This window comes from Netta rufina (assembly GCF_964035555.1).
Source record: "Netta rufina genome assembly, chromosome: 17".
Classification (NCBI taxonomy): Eukaryota; Metazoa; Chordata; class Aves; order Anseriformes; family Anatidae; genus Netta; species Netta rufina.
In genome coordinates this window covers 14,283,954-14,302,937 of record NC_140141.1, presented here as the reverse complement: position 1 = coordinate 14,302,937, position 18,984 = coordinate 14,283,954, and the positions used below count along the sequence as shown (strand labels likewise).

At 56.6% G+C, this 18,984-nt stretch overlaps 2 protein-coding genes across 2 annotated transcripts in view; one reads left to right on the top strand and one right to left on the bottom strand.

Moving 5' to 3' along the window:
• Positions 1-6,252: 6,252 nt before the first annotated feature.
• DAO (D-amino acid oxidase) lies at positions 6,253-11,577 on the bottom strand (the record flags this gene model as incomplete). The annotated part of the gene is made up of 10 exons (XM_084297181.1): positions 11,381-11,577; positions 11,137-11,251; positions 10,734-10,810; positions 10,340-10,405; positions 10,024-10,078; positions 9,544-9,648; positions 9,382-9,464; positions 8,080-8,197; positions 7,781-7,879; positions 6,253-6,384 (listed from the first exon to the last, which is right to left on the bottom strand). Exons 1-10 carry the CDS (start codon positions 11,572-11,574, stop codon positions 6,253-6,255), a joined length of 1,044 nt encoding a protein of 347 aa, XP_084153307.1. The 5' UTR covers positions 11,575-11,577.
• Positions 11,578-14,365: 2,788 nt separating this feature from the next.
• Positions 14,366-18,984, top strand: part of SSH1 (slingshot protein phosphatase 1) — a 33,595-nt gene continuing 28,976 nt past the window's right edge. Inside the window, exons 1-2 of the mRNA XM_084297239.1 lie at positions 14,366-14,533; positions 18,210-18,250. Of these exons, the coding sequence (XP_084153365.1) occupies positions 14,468-14,533; positions 18,210-18,250 (107 nt within the window). The 5' untranslated portion in view covers positions 14,366-14,467. The remainder of the gene's footprint in view (positions 14,534-18,209; positions 18,251-18,984) is intronic.

The following is an 18,984-nucleotide window of genomic DNA, read 5'->3' as shown; positions in this document are numbered from 1 at the left end:
TGCCTGGTGAAGACTGCTTCGGCTGTACTGGTGTCTCTGTGTGTGTGGAGATGCACGCTGTGTTTTTCTGCATGGGTCCAGGTCTGTTTCTGCTCAATTTGCCTAAGTATGTTCCCGCAGTGGTGTAGCCAGGCCCTTCGATCAAGATGCCTCCGTCGGAACAGCTGCGTGTAGCGGTTTGGACGGAGCCACTTTCAAGTGGTTCCCAACAAAAGCTGGTCTCCTGACAGCTGGACTGAACTTCTCGAGAGCTGCAGATTGTACACCGACTGCAACGTCAAGCTGGTGACAAAGGAATGTATCTGGCATCATGTCATAAACATACAAAAATCCTGGGAAGAGCCAAACCGCGATCTTCCTTGGAAGAGGAGCTGCACTCCTTCAGACGTAGCTAGCCTGCGGAGGTCGGTGACCCTGGAGAATGTAAAAGTTCAGGTGGGGATACGTTTGTCTTCTTTGTCTGAAATCTGTCACTATGCAGGGAGTTAGGTTTCAGAGTCTGTGGACATGCAGCGAGGAAATACGTAAGGAAACTGAGACCTGCCCTAGCCACGTCTCAGTTTATTTTACGGATTCCAGACTGTGGAACACACAACCAAATGTGAGATGGACTAGATGCTGATCACTAGGCTGTGGGAAAGCAATACATTTTTGTAATACGTGTGGTCAGTTGTCTCACATAAGCATAGGTAAGTGTGCAACAAATTTTGCACAATAGGCTATTTTAAATATTCTGGGAACCAGGCCCCTTTTCTCTGGGGCAACAACAGGTCACTGAGTCCGTGTTTGGGTGCAATACAAATGAACACAGTTGGGGTTCACCTTTCACTTAGGGATTTGCAGCACTGTAGTGTGGTATAATGCTCTAAGACATGTTAGGCTGTCTGTTTGCAGCACTGAAGGAAAATCAGAAGTGGATAATTCCTTAAAGAAGCGGAGAAAACTCAGACTAATAAAAAATAAGGCCAAAGAGATTGTGGATATTCTGTGTTTGCGTATCTTCTGCTGAGAAAGGTTAAAGTTTGACAAGGCACCAGAGCATCTGTCCACTCGTTTACCACTGGATGATGGTGACTGCAGTGAGAGACTCCAGAAACAGTTGGTGTGAGCGGGCAAACTTTCCTTCTCACAGCTGTGAAAATGCAGCTTGGCTTTTGGGGGTCCCGCTGTGGCTGTGGCTGAGGACGTAGAACCACCCTGTCCGTCCCCCGTTGCTCTGTGTCGGTTCAGTTCTCTTTGTCTCTGCTGTGTCTGCGTCCCCTGTTCTCAGCCTCCAGCAACCTCACGTTCCAGTCAGTCCTCAGCAAACAGACGGGGCTCTCACGGAGCTGACAACCAGCGTGAGGAATTTGTTTTCACCTCCTTTTGTCAGGCAGTGGTTGGGAATTTTCCCAATGTGAAACTGGGGCAGCTCAGCACTGCCTCCGAGCAGAGACACCCCGACTGGTTGCCCACTCAGGCACACCCAGAGGCTTGGGTCTCTTCTCACCACGCATTTGTGCAGTTAGTTATGTTTACAGCATGGTGTACCCCAAAAACTGGAGGGCCTCAGGGGGAATTCAGCTGGGTGCGAGCCCCCGTCAGAGGTCAGGGTGGATACAAAGTGCAATCCGTGGCCTGGAGGAACGGCGCCTTACAGCCCAGCTGCTGTGTCTGTCTGTCTGTTACTGGAGGCCTTGGGGTTCAGATTCTGCTTTTCCAGTGTTAATGTTCACACAGCACTTCATTTTTTCTCGGTCAATATTCAACAGCTTTAAAAGACTGCATTGCCATGGCCTTCAAAACGTGCAGTTGGAGAGTTTTAGGGAAGAATAACTATCTAATAAACTCGCACACGTGCATACTTCAAATAACATTTTTCCCAGGTACCGATTTACTGGTAATGCAAAGCCTTTTGATGCTGTTGAGTAGCTCACTTTTAACCTGTGACATTTACAGTATTAAAATATATATATATTGAAGGCATTTTTGCTTTTCACTTTTAACAAATTCTGCATTGAGAATGTATATAATGGTACGAGTGCCAAGACTGGTCCTGCTGGGACAGCTTCACGTTCTGGGTCTTTGATTTAAAGACAGAGATGCCTCCAGCATGCTCCAAAGCTCAGTGAGGTCTGTGAGAGCCTCCACGGACATTCACGGGCTTTGGGCGAGCTGAGCAGAGAGCACAGGCAGGAGCCCACCACAGCTGACATCAGTAGGAGCCTATTGCACACGTAGGAAACCGAGGTTCAGGTTCTGCAGGTGCTTGAATATTAATAATGGGAGGACACTTTAGATAGTTCACCGAAAAATGGAAAACCATTTGGCTTGATACACAATAGCCTATAAACGATCACAAGTCATATTTTGTTAATATGGCAACACCATTGATGTATATAATAAGCTTCCAAAGATTGTTTTACACACCGTTGAGTATTTTTCACTGATGGAGGAATTAATAGAGCTAGTTCATTTAAAAAAAAAAAAGATAAAGTGAGATAATTTTGGATTAAAATTGAGAGCAAACAGAATTGTGGGATTCGGAGTTTTGCTAACTGTCCAATATCTTCATGTGCAAAGCTGTTGTGGGAAAATACTTCTCCAAGTGTGCTTTGATGGAATGATTCAGTATTCCTAAATGCTTGCCGAAAGAACATTGAATGTTTTCTTGTGTTTGAATGTACAGTTTCTAAGCTGGATACATTTTAATGTTTAAAAACTTTGTGTATATCAGGCTTGTTGTAAAATACTCCTTTTGTTCCTATGTTCCCGATGCGACATTGGATAGTTTAATTCCACACTCGATATTTTATGTTAAACAAATAAATAGTTTTTTCAGTAAAATTGCTGCTGGCTCTTCCATGGGACTTTTACAGAGGGTAAGTAGCTCCGCTGGGCTGTTTGGTCTTGGAGTTCAGCTCTTTGAGCTCTGGGGACTCAGCCGGATGCCCAAGGGCTCAGAGCTCTGCAGACCTGGCTACGTCTGCGTGTTTTGTGCCTTTGGACCTGGAGGAAAACCACAGGAGTCCTGTCTGCCTTGTACGTAACCTCACAGATTACTACAGCTAAATAATTGAAAAATTATCTGACAATCTTCAGTTACCTCTTGGATTTCATTTAATTTGGGCAATAAAAGCCCGGCAGCTTTGCTCCTTGCCTGGGGGCTGTTCTGGCACTGTTGGGCACGCAGGGAGGTGGCTGCGCGTGTCTGGACTTTGGGGCAGGGAGGGTCCTTTCTGCTTATTAACTTTTTAATGTAAGCTTTTATTTTACCTATCTCGTTGTTATAAAATCTAATTAAGCACACAGCCCCGTGTTCCCCTGCCCTTTAAGTGATGTTCTTGTTTTGAAGTCCGGCAACTTACAAACAGGAGGTTGCTCACCTCTGAGTCAAAACGACGATCTGCACGTACTTTGGATGCTAATTCGGCGTGCTCCCGTCCCGGCGTGCAGCAATCTCCCCTCTCACAGCTCACACAGCCGCCGACAGTCCTTTGGGATGAAAAGTCTCATTTCTGGGAACGAAAACAGCCGGTAACTGCGGGAGCGATCGCGTTGTAGAAGCGATGCTTGGGGAGAATATTCATTCTTCTGTGTTTGCTCTGATTTTTTTGGCACCCTCAGCCATTTCTGAAGCTCCTTCTGCTTTCCAAAATGCCAGAGCTGCTGTTTGCTTACAGAGGATAACTTTACTGATACTTGATGTATTTCCAGCTTTGTTTTGTGTCACAGGCAATCGTTGTTGGGAACTGTGAGTTTGTAAAATGTGCTGATGCTGGCCTCTGGAGATGGCATTTTTTTGCTTATCAAGGAAGTTTTTGCAGTAGCTGTCCAGGCTTCCCACTGCTTCTCTCCTACCTTACCGTGGCTGCAAAAATGGACATAAATCTCCATGACTTCTACCCCGCCGTGTCTCATTTGTGGCTTCCAGCAGCGTAAAATACCCGTCCTGTGGCTCTGGTCTCCAAACACAGTGATCAGCTGAGCTGAGTGAGAGCGTCCCAAACATTTCTGTCCTGGTCTGGGAGTTCGTAGCGGGCCGGGGGCTATGAGCAGCAATGTGCAGGCAACCACATCACTTCATACCGGGGTATTTCGGGTTCAAATGTCCACTCAGAAAGTGAAATGATGGCTTTTCCTTCTACGGGATGAAATGTTCAGGAGAAACATGCAGTTAAACACCAGGGAGAGGGAATGATGATCTGCTGAAGCGTTTCTATGAAATTAGCATTTGAGGCCCTACCCGCGCTGTCATTAATAAGAGAAAGCATCACACAGGAGGTGTTTGAGTATGACCTTTATTGTGCACACACATTAAATTGTGACCTTTTAGCAACTAAGCACAATTAGGCTGCAAATAAAATTAAACACCTAATCATTCCTGCTTGTTTTCCGAGAGGCTGTGTAAGATCGGGTTTGTCTCCTGGCCCACGCAGGACAGCTGCTCCTAACGGCTCGAAGATCAGAGGAATCAAAAGCTTATTGCAAGCTCGCTTATGGCTTGCTGCTACCCCCCTGCCTCCCGAATGTAACTCCCGAATTCGGAATGAATGAAATGGAGCGGATGCTATGGCACTGAAAGGCTTTTACTGCAGAGGCACCGCAGCCCGTTAAGTTTCACGCTAATCAATGGTAAATTTTCTCCATCTATTGTCGTCTTTTCACTGTCCTTTTCTGGACTGTCACCCTCCGAACGTGGCTGCAATCGATCAGGTGAGCTGCTGGGTGAAGCAGGAAACCCTCCTGGCAGAGAGGCCGGACACCACAGGGGCTCCTATTTCTCCTGTGTCTCTGTGTTTTTTTTAACAGGCTGCAGAGGTGCATCAGCTACCGGCGTCGGTAAGAGGACAAGCAGTTAGGTGCTGCCCTCAGCAGAGCTTTTCAGGGCGTTCTGACTTGCAAAGTGCACAGCACGGGCAGTCGCACGGTGCTCAGTGGAAAATTGTGCCACGGGAAGGTCTCCCAGGGCACAGCAACCTCCGTGGTGCTGAGATGAGTCCCGATTGTGCCCACAAGGCACAAATCTCTTGTGTGCAACCCACCCCAGCAGCACGGAGTGCTCATCACCGCTCTTCTCCTTGGGGAACCTGAAGCAACTCATCGGGAGTTGGGTCCTTCAGCAGAGCACAGCAGTGCCCGGGCTGCGGCCACAAAACGAGCCCTTCCCACGGGCTGCTTCAAATCCAGGGCCCCAGGAGGCGAAGTGAGCCCGGCTGCAGGGCAGCCGCTCTCATTCACTGCCTGGTACATCCCCAGCCAGGCTATTTCTGGCATCCAGGGGGAGAGGAGCTGCAGCAGAAAGGAGCAGGGAGCCGGCTGGGCTGTAGAGGATCCCAAGGCAGGCACTGGGCTTAGGACCACCGCCTGCCTTTGGGTTTGAGGCTAACGCTGCTCGACCCTTTCTCTTTGTGAAGTCTGCAGAGCAAGAAAGGCACCCGGCACGGGAAAACTGGCAGGGCTGACCCTTCGGAGAGGTGTCCCCAATGCCAGCTCCCCCCCGGCTGCAGCGCTGCTGCTCCGGGCCCCTCTCATGAAGGAGACGTGGAACCGAAGCGCCCGTGGGAGTTTTAGGGCCAAGAGCGGCTATTTGGCGTCTGCTCTCTGCTATATATAGAACCTGGCAAGTACGCGGGGCTGGAACATGTTGCTTTTGTTACTAAAAACATCATCTGGAAAGCCCATTTTAGGTAACTGCTGCTGCCTGTTGCCAGCTACACTAACCAGGTGCCGCAGGACCCGTGCTCGGTCCTGGCATTACGGAAAGCTGGCGGAGCCGGAGCACGTGCCCTCAGAGCGGTGGTCACTTCCCTGGGAGCTCCACAGCTTCTTCCTACTAAGGAGCTTTTGCCTCCCGGGGGGAGCCTGCAAATCTAATTAGGCTCTGGGTGTCTGGGCAGTCGGTGAAGACCTCGGGTGGCACCGGCTTGGTTTCAGATCCCATCCTGGACAGGAGGACTGCCGGGATTGCAGCCGAACCCTTTGCAGACTGATCCCCGGGACAGAAGTGCACTTTGCCACAGATAATGAGTCCGTATTTTAAAGCACTTCCTTTAGGTAGGGCGTGCGAGGCCACGGCGGAGGAAATTCAGCCATCTGGCTAATGGCAGCGACAGAACTGGCAGCGGCCCGAAAACGAGACACCGGGAAGCGGCGCCGAAGCTGGCAGGAGGGTCGAGCAGCCCACATGTGCATCACCACCTTATTTGCATCTTTCTGCTGTGATTTCTAAGCTACTGCTGTCGCACTAATCCCGGCTGAGCAGGCAGCAACTCACAGGTGGGACTGGGGCGGCCCGGCCAGCCGCTTCTCCTGCAGGATGCTCCCCAGCAGCCTGGCCGCTGCCATGGCACAGCCCCAGTGGATGGTGATCCCGAAGCCGCCGTGCCCGTAGTTGTGTATCACCTGGGGAGAGGAGAAAGCATCAGGGCTGTGCTGGAGCCCCTGGAGCCGCTGTGATGCCCAGGAATATCCCTCCTGGCTTTAGGTTGAGTCCTGGGGGGCGCCAAGGGAAGCTCTCCTGCTGTGTGTCCCCCCAAACCTCAACCTCCTCGCTGCCCCACTGCCTGCCCCCAGAGCACAGATGCCCACACCTCCCCCAGGGCTGCCTCAGCCTTGCAGAGCCCCCAGCACGGCTCCACCACCCTCTGCTTGTTCCCTTCTGAAGCCACTGCCCCTGCAACTCCGGCCCCCCGAACACCGTGGTGCTCGGAGCACGAGGTGCTGGTGCCTGCGCAGCGCCTGCTCCTGCCAAGGGAAATGACTTTGCTTCAGCTGGAGCCCGTCTCGCTGCTGGGATCGATAGCTACACCTCTCCTGCACCAAGGCAGCAGAGATATGATGTGCTGATACAGGAACGGAGCGATCTGTAAATTAATTCACACACGGCGCTGCTTTGAACCATGCTCTGGGCTTTGCCTAAATACACCGAGTTCTTCCCAAGCCTCTCCAGCTAAAAATTGAATATATTTTCACTACATTTAATTACATTTTGCAGTCACCATCCCCTTTGGAGCTTTAATCTCTTCTTCAAAGCTATAGAGAGCTACATATGCAGGCAGTCAAACCAGGGATTCCCTCTGCAGCTCTGCTGCTGGGCTCTCAGACAGAAGCGCCAAGGAGCGATGCGGTCCTGCACCAGCAGGCGCTGAGCTGAGGGTGCAGGGGCAGGCAGCACACTGAACTCCTGCCATTCCCAGTCTCCTTCCTCTTAAAAATGACATGAGCAGCACATCGCCTTCATGCCTGAAGCAGACACCCAGCCTTCCCTGTGCTGAGATGAATTTATCAGCCCCCCAGCAGCCACAGCCCCATGGGTGTCTCTGCCTTCACCACGATCTCTTTTGTGCTGCCCTTTTTTAAAAGGAGACGTGGTGTTCCCAGGCACAAGTGCTGCATGCAGAGGCTCCCAGCAGGAAATCTCACCACTACAAACACCGCCAGCACTGCACGGCTCCCGTGTGCCTCGTGGTTCTGGGAGCAGCAGGGCCGGGGGGCTTGGCACCTCCACGTTTTTCTCCCATCTCTTTTTTAGCGTCTGTGTTTGTGAAGGACTAAGCTCCAGCTGCAGCTTTTTCTTTGGCAGGAGCACTCCCTGCCCACTCTCCCCATAAAATCCTTCAAAAAATAAATAAATAGATAAAAAGGGCCCAAGGATTTCCCTGTTACAAGGGGGAGGTGTCACGAGGACCACCGACGGCAGGGCAGCGCGGCTGAGCAGGTGCTGACGTCGTGCTGTGATCAGCACATAATTAGCACCGTGGTTAACGATGTTCAGCACTGGGGGGGCTGTACATGGTACCTCTGCCTGCGAGTGCCCGTGGCGGAGGGTCTCCCTCTCCAGGCGGACCCTGGGGCGCGCCGGTCTCAAGCCGCTCCACTCCTCCACGATCTTTGCTTTCTGAAACCAAAAGCCCGTCAGCCCCTGCCCGGCAATCCTCCTCGTTAGGCAGCTGGAAGCACAACGGGGTTACAGAAACCCCGCCAGCTCTCCTGGCTTGCTGAAGGCAGGCGGGCACTGCTGATGGGAAGATCCAGATTTTGGGGGCTTGTCCTCAACGCCCGTGCCCGGTGCCACGGCGCTGGGTTGGGGGCACCCACCTGGAGCGAAGGCAGCAGCTTGCAGCACCTCTCCCAGATGGTTTTGTGGTCCTGGGCGCTGTTCTCTTCGTTCCAGTTGCCTTGCTGGAATATCCCACCCAAGACCGTGAACTCACTCCTGCACCAAGAGCACAAAGCAATGAACAGGTCCCCAGGGGTTCCTGGTGGGGTCAGCAGGCAGGGACTCGGTGTGGGTGTGATTTTTGGGTCCTGCCATGCCTCGAGCCTGCAGCGTGCTCCTGCCTGAGAGACCCTGGTGCCAAGCAGGCGAGAGAGCGGTGCCTGCGTGTCTGCTCCCTTGCCACAGGTAATTAGCCCGAGTCGTTCATTAAGCACTATCAGCACCCAACGGGCCCATGCCTGGGCAGAACAAGTGGCAGCCTGCACCAGGGCCCCGCCACCCCCTGAGGGAGGAATTTCTTCCTTAAATCTACTCTAAATCTCCCCGCTTTTACTTTATAACCTCTCCCCCTTGCCCTGTCGCTATCCCTGTGCCTGCGTGCAGGAGCTGGCGGCTTCCTTTGGGAGCCAGCCCGGTGCCCGGCCGTGCCAGCACCAGCAAAATGCACCCAGGGAGAGGAATCGCCGTGCAGCTGGGGCTGTGATAAGCAATCAGCTTGGAATACTTCGCTTGGGAGCTGCGAGCATTCAAAGTCCCTATTTACCTAATGGCTCGCTGCCTAACCCTGACATAGAGGAGGTACCAGAAACGCAGCACTCGAGTTACAGCTTCAAAACCCTTCTCTGCTGCCAAAGCCGCTCTCAGGGGGCAGCAGGCAGGATGGGCAGCAGACACGTATTTATTCGGCCTGCAGTTCAGCTCTCTGAGCGTATGATGCCATCGCACAGAGATCCCTGCTCCCCTAAGAAAGCCCCCGGTGGGAGGCAGGCAGGCAGCGCAAGGTAAGCGCTGGGAGCTGGGCTCTGCCTGGGCACTGCCACTCACGGAGTTTTGGGATGGGTTTGGTCCTTGGCAGGGGACAGAGGATGGGCAAAGCAGGGCTCTGGGGAGCTGCCTGCTCCGAGCAGCCAGGCTCCCTCACGCCCCGGGCTGGAGCAGTTTCCCTGCGGGCAACCTGAGCCTTGTTTGAGTGCCCTCATCCTGCTGCTCTCCTCCCACGCAGCAAATAAAAGCAGCAGCAGGCCAGGTACGAACCCAGGCCGGGTTTATAGGGCTCAAATCATCTTGTAGGGCTGCTGTAATGAGGGCTCTGCGGGGCAGATGCCAGCAGGGAACCGTGCTGGTGCGGGTGCTCTGCGAGGACCGAGCATCGCCGCCCACACCGTGCCGCTGCCACCTACCCCGGGATGACGTACGGCGAGTTGTAGATCCCCGAGTCCATGTCGTGAGTGATGACGAAGTGCTTCACCCACGGGGCCTGCACCTGGGGGAGGAAGGAAGGAGGTGAGGGGGGAAGCGGGGTCCCGGCCAGGGGGATGGATGTGGTGCAGGCACAGCCTCACCTTTAGGACCTGCCCGCGGGCGGGCTGCAAGGCCGGGTCTGGCTGCAGCTCCCCGGCACGAACCCCAGTGCAGTTGATGACCACATCCACGCCCTGGGCAAACATCTGCCAAAAGACAGACACGGCGCAGTGAGCAGCACGAGGCAGCGATGCTTTCAGAGGGCACTGCCCCAGGGGGGGCTCCAGGTTCCTGCACCGCGGCCACGCTGAGCGGTCGCTGCAGGATCCAACACGAGGGGCAGATCCAGGGCACAGCTTCCCTGGCACAGATCCTGCTGAGATCCCACAGGTACAGGCAAGGAAAACGCTTGCATTTAAGGCGAAGAAGTCCTGCCCCTGCCTGATGGCTCCTCGCTGTACCCCAGCCAGATGCTTGCTATGCTGCAGGGCCGGGTCAGGGCAGAAATCCCTGCCCCATACCTCCCAGCATCACACCCCGTGCTCCCCCCTCCTCTGCCACGGCCCCCATGCCCAGCTCACCTCCTGGAAGGAGCCGACCTTCTTGTGGAAAAACTTCACTCCTCTCTGCGCCAGCCTGGAAGAGCAAGTTCATCTGTTGCCAGCAAATAAAAGCAAACGTACCCTCCAAATTAGCGCCCGTAATTGATGCCCAGAGTAGGGACGGCTTGTTGCTCCTTCTAATAAGCATCCGTGGTCTCCTCAGTGCTTCCTAGATGGTCTCCAATTATCATTAGCTCGTTTCCCTGCCGGCCTGGAGCACCCGCTGGCTCGGCCAGCCCTGCTGCGCCCTCCAGCACACTGCAGAGCACCAGGGCAGCATCGCCTCCATACTCACCTGTTGGTGAGCCAGGGCAGGTAGCTCCTGCACTCCAGCATCAGCGCTGTGTTGAACCAGCCGTAGCTGCAAGCAACAAGGACAGAAAGAGATAAAAGCCCGCAGCAGCTTCCCCAGGGCGGCCACCCCCTGCCCCGTGCTCAGGACTCGAATCCCCAGGACACAAACTTGTGCTATTTTTTCCCCAGTTTACAGCGTTAGCACCTCCTGCTGATTTTTTTTCCCCCCAGCTCAACACCATCTGGCATGGTTTCCATGCATCCCTGCTGTTTTCTTTGCAGAGAATCCCACTTATTTTAAGGAAAGCAGCTGCAACGAAGCCCAGCTCATTTCCCCTATGGGCCGGCAGAGGAAAACCCATCGGTGACCCTCCGAAAAAAGGGACAGAAAATACCTATAACCAGGGAAGAGTTCGAGCTCCTTTGGTGTCAAGTTCCTGAACCCCAGGACAATGTTCTTCCAGGATGGGTCCTGCGGAAGGGGAGAAGGCCCCGTGTCATTAGGGAACCTCAACCAGCGGGCAGTGCCACCACGACAGGGGAAAAAAGTGGCTGGGGGGATGCCCCCACTGCCCAGCCCCGTCCTAGGGCATCCCGAGCGCTGCTGTGGGCAGCGAGGCTCTGCCAGCTTCCACCCTCAGCCCGTCCTTGGGACAAATATCGCATTGAGGGAGCCAGAAAACACCGAGCTCCAGGCGAAAGTGTCACAAGGCAGAGCGCTGGAGCCATTTGGAAGCGGTCAGAGCGTTGTTGGGGAAGAAACACAAACCTGCCCGGTGCCCGTGCCCTGCTCCTTACCGGGACGGGCCGTGTAAACAGGTTGTAGCCCGAAATGAGGAAAAGCCCCATCTCCTTCGCCTCCGGCGAGCCGAGGTACCCCAGCAGGTGGTCGAAGGTCTCCTTGTTCCACAGCCTGCGGGGAAAACACGGCGGCACCGGCTCCACCTGTGGCCGCCACCGAGCCACAAAGGGGAGAAACAACGAGGTGGGGACGGCCCCGGAGGAGCAGAGGGGACGATGAGGGCCGTGCGAGCTGACTCACGTCTCCTGCAGCTCGCCGTGGTCGCTCAGGTAGGGCTGCCACAGCCCCGCCGCCCCGTCGCTGGTGGTGTGTGGCGTGAAGCGGTCGGCGTAGACCTCCAGCTGCAGGCAGGGCACCAGGGGCTGGAAGCGCTCGTGGATGCACAAGGCGGTGGACAGGCCGATCACCCCGGCCCCGATGATGGCCACACGCATGGCTGAGGCCCCTGCGTGGTGAAATGGGGGTGGAAAAAGCCCCGAAAGGTGGTGTTGGGGCCGGGGCCGGTGCTGGAGGACACGATGTGATTCTGCCTCGGTGCCCTCACAGCTCCTCACAGGAGCTGCCCTGCCCTGCAGCACGGACAGAGCCCCACGGACACAGAAAACGGCCAAGGACTGGTGCCAGGAGGAAGTGGGGGGCTTTGGGGCAGGATTAATAAATTCTGGAGCACGGTTTTATTTCTGGAAGCACCTCTGTGGTGCACTGTGCCTGGGCTGGGACGAGTCCTGAGGACGGGGAGCAGCGCGGGCAGCAGGAATCGGGGCTGCCTCTGCTAACCCTGGCCCCGCAGCACGAGCCAAGACTCTCCGGCTGGTGAATAAAAACCAGAAACACCCCATTTTTCACCGACTTACCTGCCGAGCACCCCCGGGGCAGCCCCTGCAGTTTTCAAAGGCTTTCAGCAGAAAGGCTTGTTTACAGCCCAGCCAGTCCAAGGTCCAAGTGCCAAGGGCTCGCAGCCACCCCCCCTGCACCAGGCAAAATGGGGCCAAAGTCTTCAGTGGGGACCCCGGGAGGTGGAGGCCCCCGTGCCCCTGGAGGCCAGCCCCGCAGCCCCTCCTCTGGGGTCACCGTGGTCCGTGGCAAAGTGCCGTCATTGCCACGTGTCACCATGGTGATTGCCGGCTTGGATGGGAAAAAATGGGAGCCTGGCGCATGGGGACACGGGGGACGGGACGCCCCAGCCACGGGATCTGTGAGAAGGGGATGCTTCAGCCTCGATTTTTGTGTCGTAAGAGAGAAAATAGCGTTGCCTCTCTCCAGACAGACCCCAGGGGCTGTGCTGCCCAAGGCAGAGGGCTTCACCGCTCGTTTTCTGGGCTGAAAAAGGCTTTTTTTCCGTGCAGATACAATGAGCAGCAGCAGAGGCAGCCCTGGGAGCGCAGGCGGTGCTCGGGCAGAGCTGCCTGAAGGTTTTACAAAGGAGGTGGTGAGGATACAAGAGACGGGAACAGATCTGCACAGGGCCCAGGATTTTGGCCGTGCAGCATGGCCTGGCCCAAACAGAGGGAATTCGGTCCCACAAACAGCAGGGGAGAGCCACGGGCAGACAGGAGCTGGGCTGAGCAGAAGGATGGGGTCAGGGGGATGGCGAGGAGCTGTAAGTCCCCAGGCTCACGCGGCTTAAGCACCTGGCACCTTTAATGCTTTTGTTAGCAGAGCGGCGCTCGCACACGTCTCTGCCCCTGAGCAGCGTTTTGGGGGCTGCCACCCTCCCTCCTGCCATGGGGTGAGCGGTGTGGGGCCTCCGTCCCTGCCGCATGAACGGCTCCCAAGGGTCGCCGTGGGTGCAGGCAGCACCCAAGGGTCCCGCTCGGATGGGAGAAGCTCGGGTGCTGCCGGCTCTGCCCCATCGTCACCTCCTCCCCAAAGCGTCCCCATGAAGGGGGCTGAGGAAAGAGCTGGATCCTCATCAAGATGTCCGCCTCGAGCTCCAGGCCACCCTCACCCCTCCCTGCTTTTCTCTGCAGCGTCGCAGAGGGGAAAAGGCAGCCATTGGAAGGCCTAAATTATTAAGGGCTTTCCATACAACCAGCAAAGCCTCTTACACTAATTACCCTATTACTTGTCGGCCTCTTGCTTTTGGCTCCACTGACCCCTCACACTTTCTTCAGCCCGGTTACCGAAGGGCTCCTTTCGGCTGTCCCTTATGGCTGGGGCCCTGCTGGTGCCTTCACCAGCGTCGTCCCATCCCTATGGCACCTCCTTGGGGTGGCCGGGACCACCGGAGGATGTCCTGTGATTGTGTGAGTGCTGGGGGGACCCCAACCCCAAACAGCCACCAGCAGGACCAGCCACACAGAGTGGGATGGGCTGGCGGGGACCTTACGGACCGCTTACAGCCCCCAGCCCCATCCAGCCTGGCCAGGGCACCCCCAGCTCCTCCGGGCAGCCCACACCATGGCCTCACCGCTCCCTGAGGGATGAATTTCCCCCTTATGTCTGACCTAAGCCTTCCCTCTTTTAGTTTAAAGCCTTTCTGCCTTGCCTACTGCTACACCCCATAACGAGGAGCCCCCCAGGCCTTCTCTTTGCATTCCTCTTCTCCTTCCCCACCTCTTCCCCTTCCCCTCCCCATTTCTTCCGCTTCCCTTCCCCATCCTTTCCCCTTCCTTTCCCTTCCCTATTCTTTCCCTTCCCCTTCCCTCCCCCTTTCCTTCCCCATCCTTTCCTCTTCCCTTCCTCATCCCTTCCCCTGCCCTTCCCCATCTCTCCCCCTTCCCCTCCCCATCTCTTCCCCTTCCTTTCTCCATCCTTTCCCCTTCCCCTCGCCATCTCTTCCCCTTCCCCTCCCCATCTCTTCCCCTTCCCTCCCCCATCTCGTCCTCTTCCCTTCCCCATCTCTCCCCCTTCCCTTCCCTTTCTCTCCCCCTTTCCTTCCCCATCCCTTCCCTTCTCCATCCCCATCTCTTCCCCTTCCCCTTCCCCTCCCCATCCTTTCCCCTTCCCCTTCCCTTCCCCTCCCTTTTCCCATCCCTTCCCCTTCCCTTCCTTATTTCTTCCCTTCCCTTCCCTTCCCCATCCCTTTCTCCTTCCCCATCCCCGAGTACCGCAGACCCCCCCCCCCCACTACCCCTTCCCCCCTCCTCCACCCACAGCACCCCCCACCGGCCTCCATTTACCATCACCCATCCCCATCCCCATCCCCTCCCCTTCCCCTCCCTCCTTCCCCATCCCCTCCCCTCCCCTCCCGGCTCCTCCCCGCCTCGCAGCGGCCGCCGGGGCCGGGCCCGGAGCCGTGGCCGTGGCTGCGCAGCCGCTGGGGCCTGGCAGGACCCGGGCCCCGCCGCCTCCTCCTCCTCCTCCTCCTCCTCCTCCTCCTTCGCCATGGCGCTGGTCACCCTGCAGCGCTCCCCCACCCCCAGCGCCGCTTCCTCGGCCAGCACCAGCGAGGTGAGCCGGGATGGGGCCGGGATGGGGCCGGGAAGGGGCTCCGGGAACCGGGAGGGAGCGGCCCGGGGGCTGGGAGCCCCCCCGGTGTGGGGCTGGGGGTGTGGAGGGGGCGCCTGTGTCCCAGCCCTGCTGCACCCCATAGCAGCTCCCAGCCCTGCTCTGCCCCATAGCAGCTCCTAAATCTGCTGTGCCCTATCCCCGCTGCACCCCATAGCAGCTCTTAACCCCATAGCAGCTCCTATCCCTGCTCTGCCCCATAGCAGCTCCCGTTCCCACTGTTCCCTATCCCTGCTGCACCCCATAGCAGCTCCCGTCCCTGCTGCACCCCATTCTTACTCTGCCCTATAGCAGCTCCCATCCCCACTGTGCCCCGTCCCTGCTCTGCCCCATAGCAGCTCCTATATCCGCTGTGCCCCATCCCCACTGCACCCCATAGCAGCTCCCATCCCTGCTGTGCCCCATCCCTGCTCTGCCCCATAGCAGCTTCCACCCCTGCTGTGTCTCATCCCTGCTTCACCCCATAGCAGCTCCCATCCCTGCTTCACCCCATAGCAGCTCCCATCCCTGTTTCACCCCATAGCAGCTCCCATCCCTGCTGTGCCCCATCACTGCTCTGCCCCATAGCAGCTCCCATTCCTGCCGTGCCTTGTCCCTGCTGCACCCCATAGCAGCTCCCATCCCCACTGTGCCCCATCCTTACTCTGCCCCATGGCAGCTCCCATCCCCGCTATGCCCCATCCCTGCTGCACCCTATAGCAGCTCCCATCCCCGCTGTGCCCTATCCATGCTTCACCCTATAGCAGCTCCCATCCCACTGCACCCCATCCCCACACCCCATTTTCACCACAGGCCTTGTCGTGCCCGCACCCTGCAGCTCCCCATCCATCCATCCCAGCTCTGCTGCGCTCCCCCATCACCCTGCTACCCCCACAGCCCCCCTGCAGCCCCACTCACCCCTCTCCCTGCCCCATCCCTCGTAGCCACCATCGCTCCCCGCAGCCCCCACGTGCCTCCTGAACACACCCGCTGTGTTTTCACCCTCCCCACGCTTCCTCCTCGCCTTCCTAACCCGACTCTTGGGTGACCCCCAAAGACAGGCCTGGTGTTTCTCTCCGGATCCTCTCCCTGCTATTTCCTCGGTGCCCCGCCAGGTAAACGATCCTATTTGTGCCCCGCCAGGTCGCCATGACCCCCGGTAAGCCGTGGGGTTGAGGGCTGAGAGCCTGCGGGCTGCTCGGCGCTGTGCTGCCAGGCAGTGCCTCATCCTCAGCCCTTCCTCCCCATCCTCATCCTCAGCCCTTCCTCCCCATCCTCATCCTCAGCCCTTCCTCCCCATCCTCATCCCCATCCCTTCATCCCCACTCTCATCCTCAGCCCTTCCCGCAGCTGCAGACACCAGCGGGCTGCGACCCAGTTGCAGCCAGTGCCGTGAGACTGGGTTTAACTGGTGCAGGTGGGGCAGGAGCCCGAGCTGTCCCGTACCCACAGGAGGTGTTGTGTGGGGTGTGGGGGCTGCTGGAGCAGTTTTTGGAAGGGTGACCACGGGGTGGCATCGCCCCAGACGTGGTGGGACGCTGCTGCCCGTGGGCCTCTGTGTCTCCCGTGTCCTTCGGTGGCTTTCTCCAGGAGCCGTCGGCCCCTGTCCTGTGCGAGTGCTCCCTCCTGGCAGAAAAACCCATCCAGCTTTCAGCCACCCTCCTCAAAATCCAGCGTGGTTTGGTATCTAGCTGATTTCACAGCAAAGTGCCACCAAAAAGTGCCAGCTGTCTCTGATCATACAAGGATTGGGGTACAGGCTCTCCGGGGTCGTTAGCCTACGTGAATAATTACCAGGATTACAATTTTTTTATTGGAAAGCGGTGACCAAATGTTCCCGCTGACTGTGAGCGAGCTGCTGCAGCCTCTCCTCTCTCACAGGCTGAAGGAATTTATAAAATGGATGCTGCTGCCTGCGAGGGGCTTGCTGCCGTGTTATTGTGGCAGGCCATAAATTCTTAGGGGTGTTTTATCTGCGGGGGGAGCGTGGATAATTCAGGTCGGTGAGCCCCGAGGGGTGCTGCCGGCCGGGCTGCCCAAACTGGGAGGGGAAACCTGGTGGCAGGGAGGGATGCTCAACCCCAAGGGGAGTGCTCGGTGCTGCCTGTGGTGCCGAGCTCATCCCTCTGGGCCTTTCAGCAGCGAGGAGAGTCGGGACGATGAACCCGAGGCGGCGTCGGGGCCGGCCCAGCTGCGGAATCTCAGCTGGCCATGGTTGTGATTTCACGGCGGCGTTTGTTTAAAAAAAAAAAATAAAAAAAATAAAACCTTGGCTCTCCGGCCCGTTGCTGTGTGACTGGACCCAAACAAACAGGCCGGGGACCTGCCCCGGGTTGTGGGGGACCGCGGGCTGGGGGTTTGGGGTGCCGCGGGTGCTGCCCGGGCTGCGGCCGCGCGGTGTAAACAACCTAAAAATAGGGCCGGTATGATGGTATGTGTCCCTCCAGATCTCCGTCAGCTGCCGTGGTTTTAGATGGGATTTGTGTGTCTCTCTCTCTCTTCCCCCGGGTGGCTGGGTGTCTGACATCCAGGCCGTGTGGTTGCCTTTTGGGTTTTTTTTTTTTCGGCTGGGCACCGCTGGTTCTGGCAGGTCGCAAACGGGGCCGCTCCTGCGAGCTGCGACCTCCCAAATTTTAATTTCAAGGGGCTGAGGAACAACCCAGCCCCTGCACACGCACACTGACTCAAAACTTTAAAACTTCAGTGTTTTGCGTGAGGCTGTTTGCTTATTTTTGAGTCCTGCAAGAACCACCTGGAAACAAGTAACCCTTCGTGCGGCCCTGTTTGATGTGGGCTTTCAGCAACGCTGCAGTAAATAACAAAATGTTCTCCGGGTGCTAACGGAGCACGCTCTCCCCCAGTCTGTGTCTCCGTGCTAACGAGGCTCTGGTGTCCAGCGAGCTGCAAGTTTCCCTGAAGGTTTTTCCCCTTTTCAGAGCAATCCTTGAGGTCCTGGGTGTCCCCAGTGTCAACCTGGCAACCTCTGAGGGATGCTCGTGGCCCTTCCTCCTCTCTCTGGTTACTCAGGGACAAAAGAGGAGAGCTGCCTTTGAGCTCTGGATGCAATTAGCCACAATTCTGGGTTTTCTTTGTTAAGGAATTTACCCCAAAAGCTAGCGGGGAAGCTGAAGGAGGTGGCTGGGAAGCGAGGTTACGTGGAAGTGCTTCTCTTGGAAATCAAGCTCGGCTCTTTTAAGGAAAACGCAAAAATTTGAAGGGCCTGCCCCAGATCAACCGGTGCCCGTGAGGGTCCCCGCTGGGCCCTCGTGGCTGCATCTGGAGGGCATTTGAGCTGTCCCCACACACCCCAAAGCAGTTCTGAAGTGCCAGCAGCTCGGGCCAGGCGCTGCTCGCACGTGTGTGTGCTCCTGGTGACGTCCAGGTCGATCTTCAAAGCGATCTGCACGCCGGGACCAGCTGCAGGATTAGGCCCTAAGAGCCTTACAAGCCCCGTGAGCCCCTCTGTCACCCGGCAGCGGGTGCTGCCCGCACGGATGGCCCGGGGACGGCCACCCCGAGCCCGTCCCTGCTGTGGTGGGTTTAAAAAGCACACCTTGGTTTGGTTTTCTTTTTTTTTTAACTCATCCCGTGGCAACTACCAGCGTGTAACTTGCTCTGTGTCCTTCTTTTCTCCCCGCAGCTGGAGGCTGGCAGCGATGAGGAGCGTAAATTAAACGTGAGGTAAGCAGAGCTCGTTGGCTCTAAGCATGTTTCCACTGCTGTTAATTGTCTCACATCTCAGCCCCGAGCCCACGCACGCCTGCCTGGGGGGATTGCGGGGCCGGCCCTGCAGGAGCTGAGCTCTGGGGACGGCCCTGCCCTTACCAGTTGAAGTTTGGGACCGGGGTTTAAGGCATAAAAACCTAATGGGGCCGAGTAGCCATGTGGGTTGGCCACTCCAAATCCAGCTGCTGCGGACGGTGCTCACCCTCTAACCTGTGAACCACAATTTGGGAGATAAAGCATTAAAAAAAAAATAAATAAATAACACAGCAGAGCTTCAGCAGGCTTGTTCCCTTCTCGTAGCTACTTCCTACTCCAATTTTCCTGCTCCAGATAAGAGCGAAGCCACTACTGCTGCTGCACGGGATGGATGTCGGGTGTTTTTGGGGTGCTGACTGGGGTGGTCACGGGGCGTGGACACAATGAGGCTGGGCTTAAAATCTGACACTTTTCTCCTGGCCACTGAGAAGTGCTGCTACATGGATGTAAGGTACTGAGGTCCTGGTAGCCCCTCGAGGATTCCTTTCCATGCACGATTTTCCGGATAAGAATCTGGTAATTAATTGCTGGATACGCCTAGGGAATAGGGTGGCTTCTGTGCTGACCCTTTGCTGTCCTCAGGGGGGGAAAACGCTGCTGAGGACTGCAGAAAACCTGTGGCATGGATGCAGACCCAGCTTAAATGGTAAATG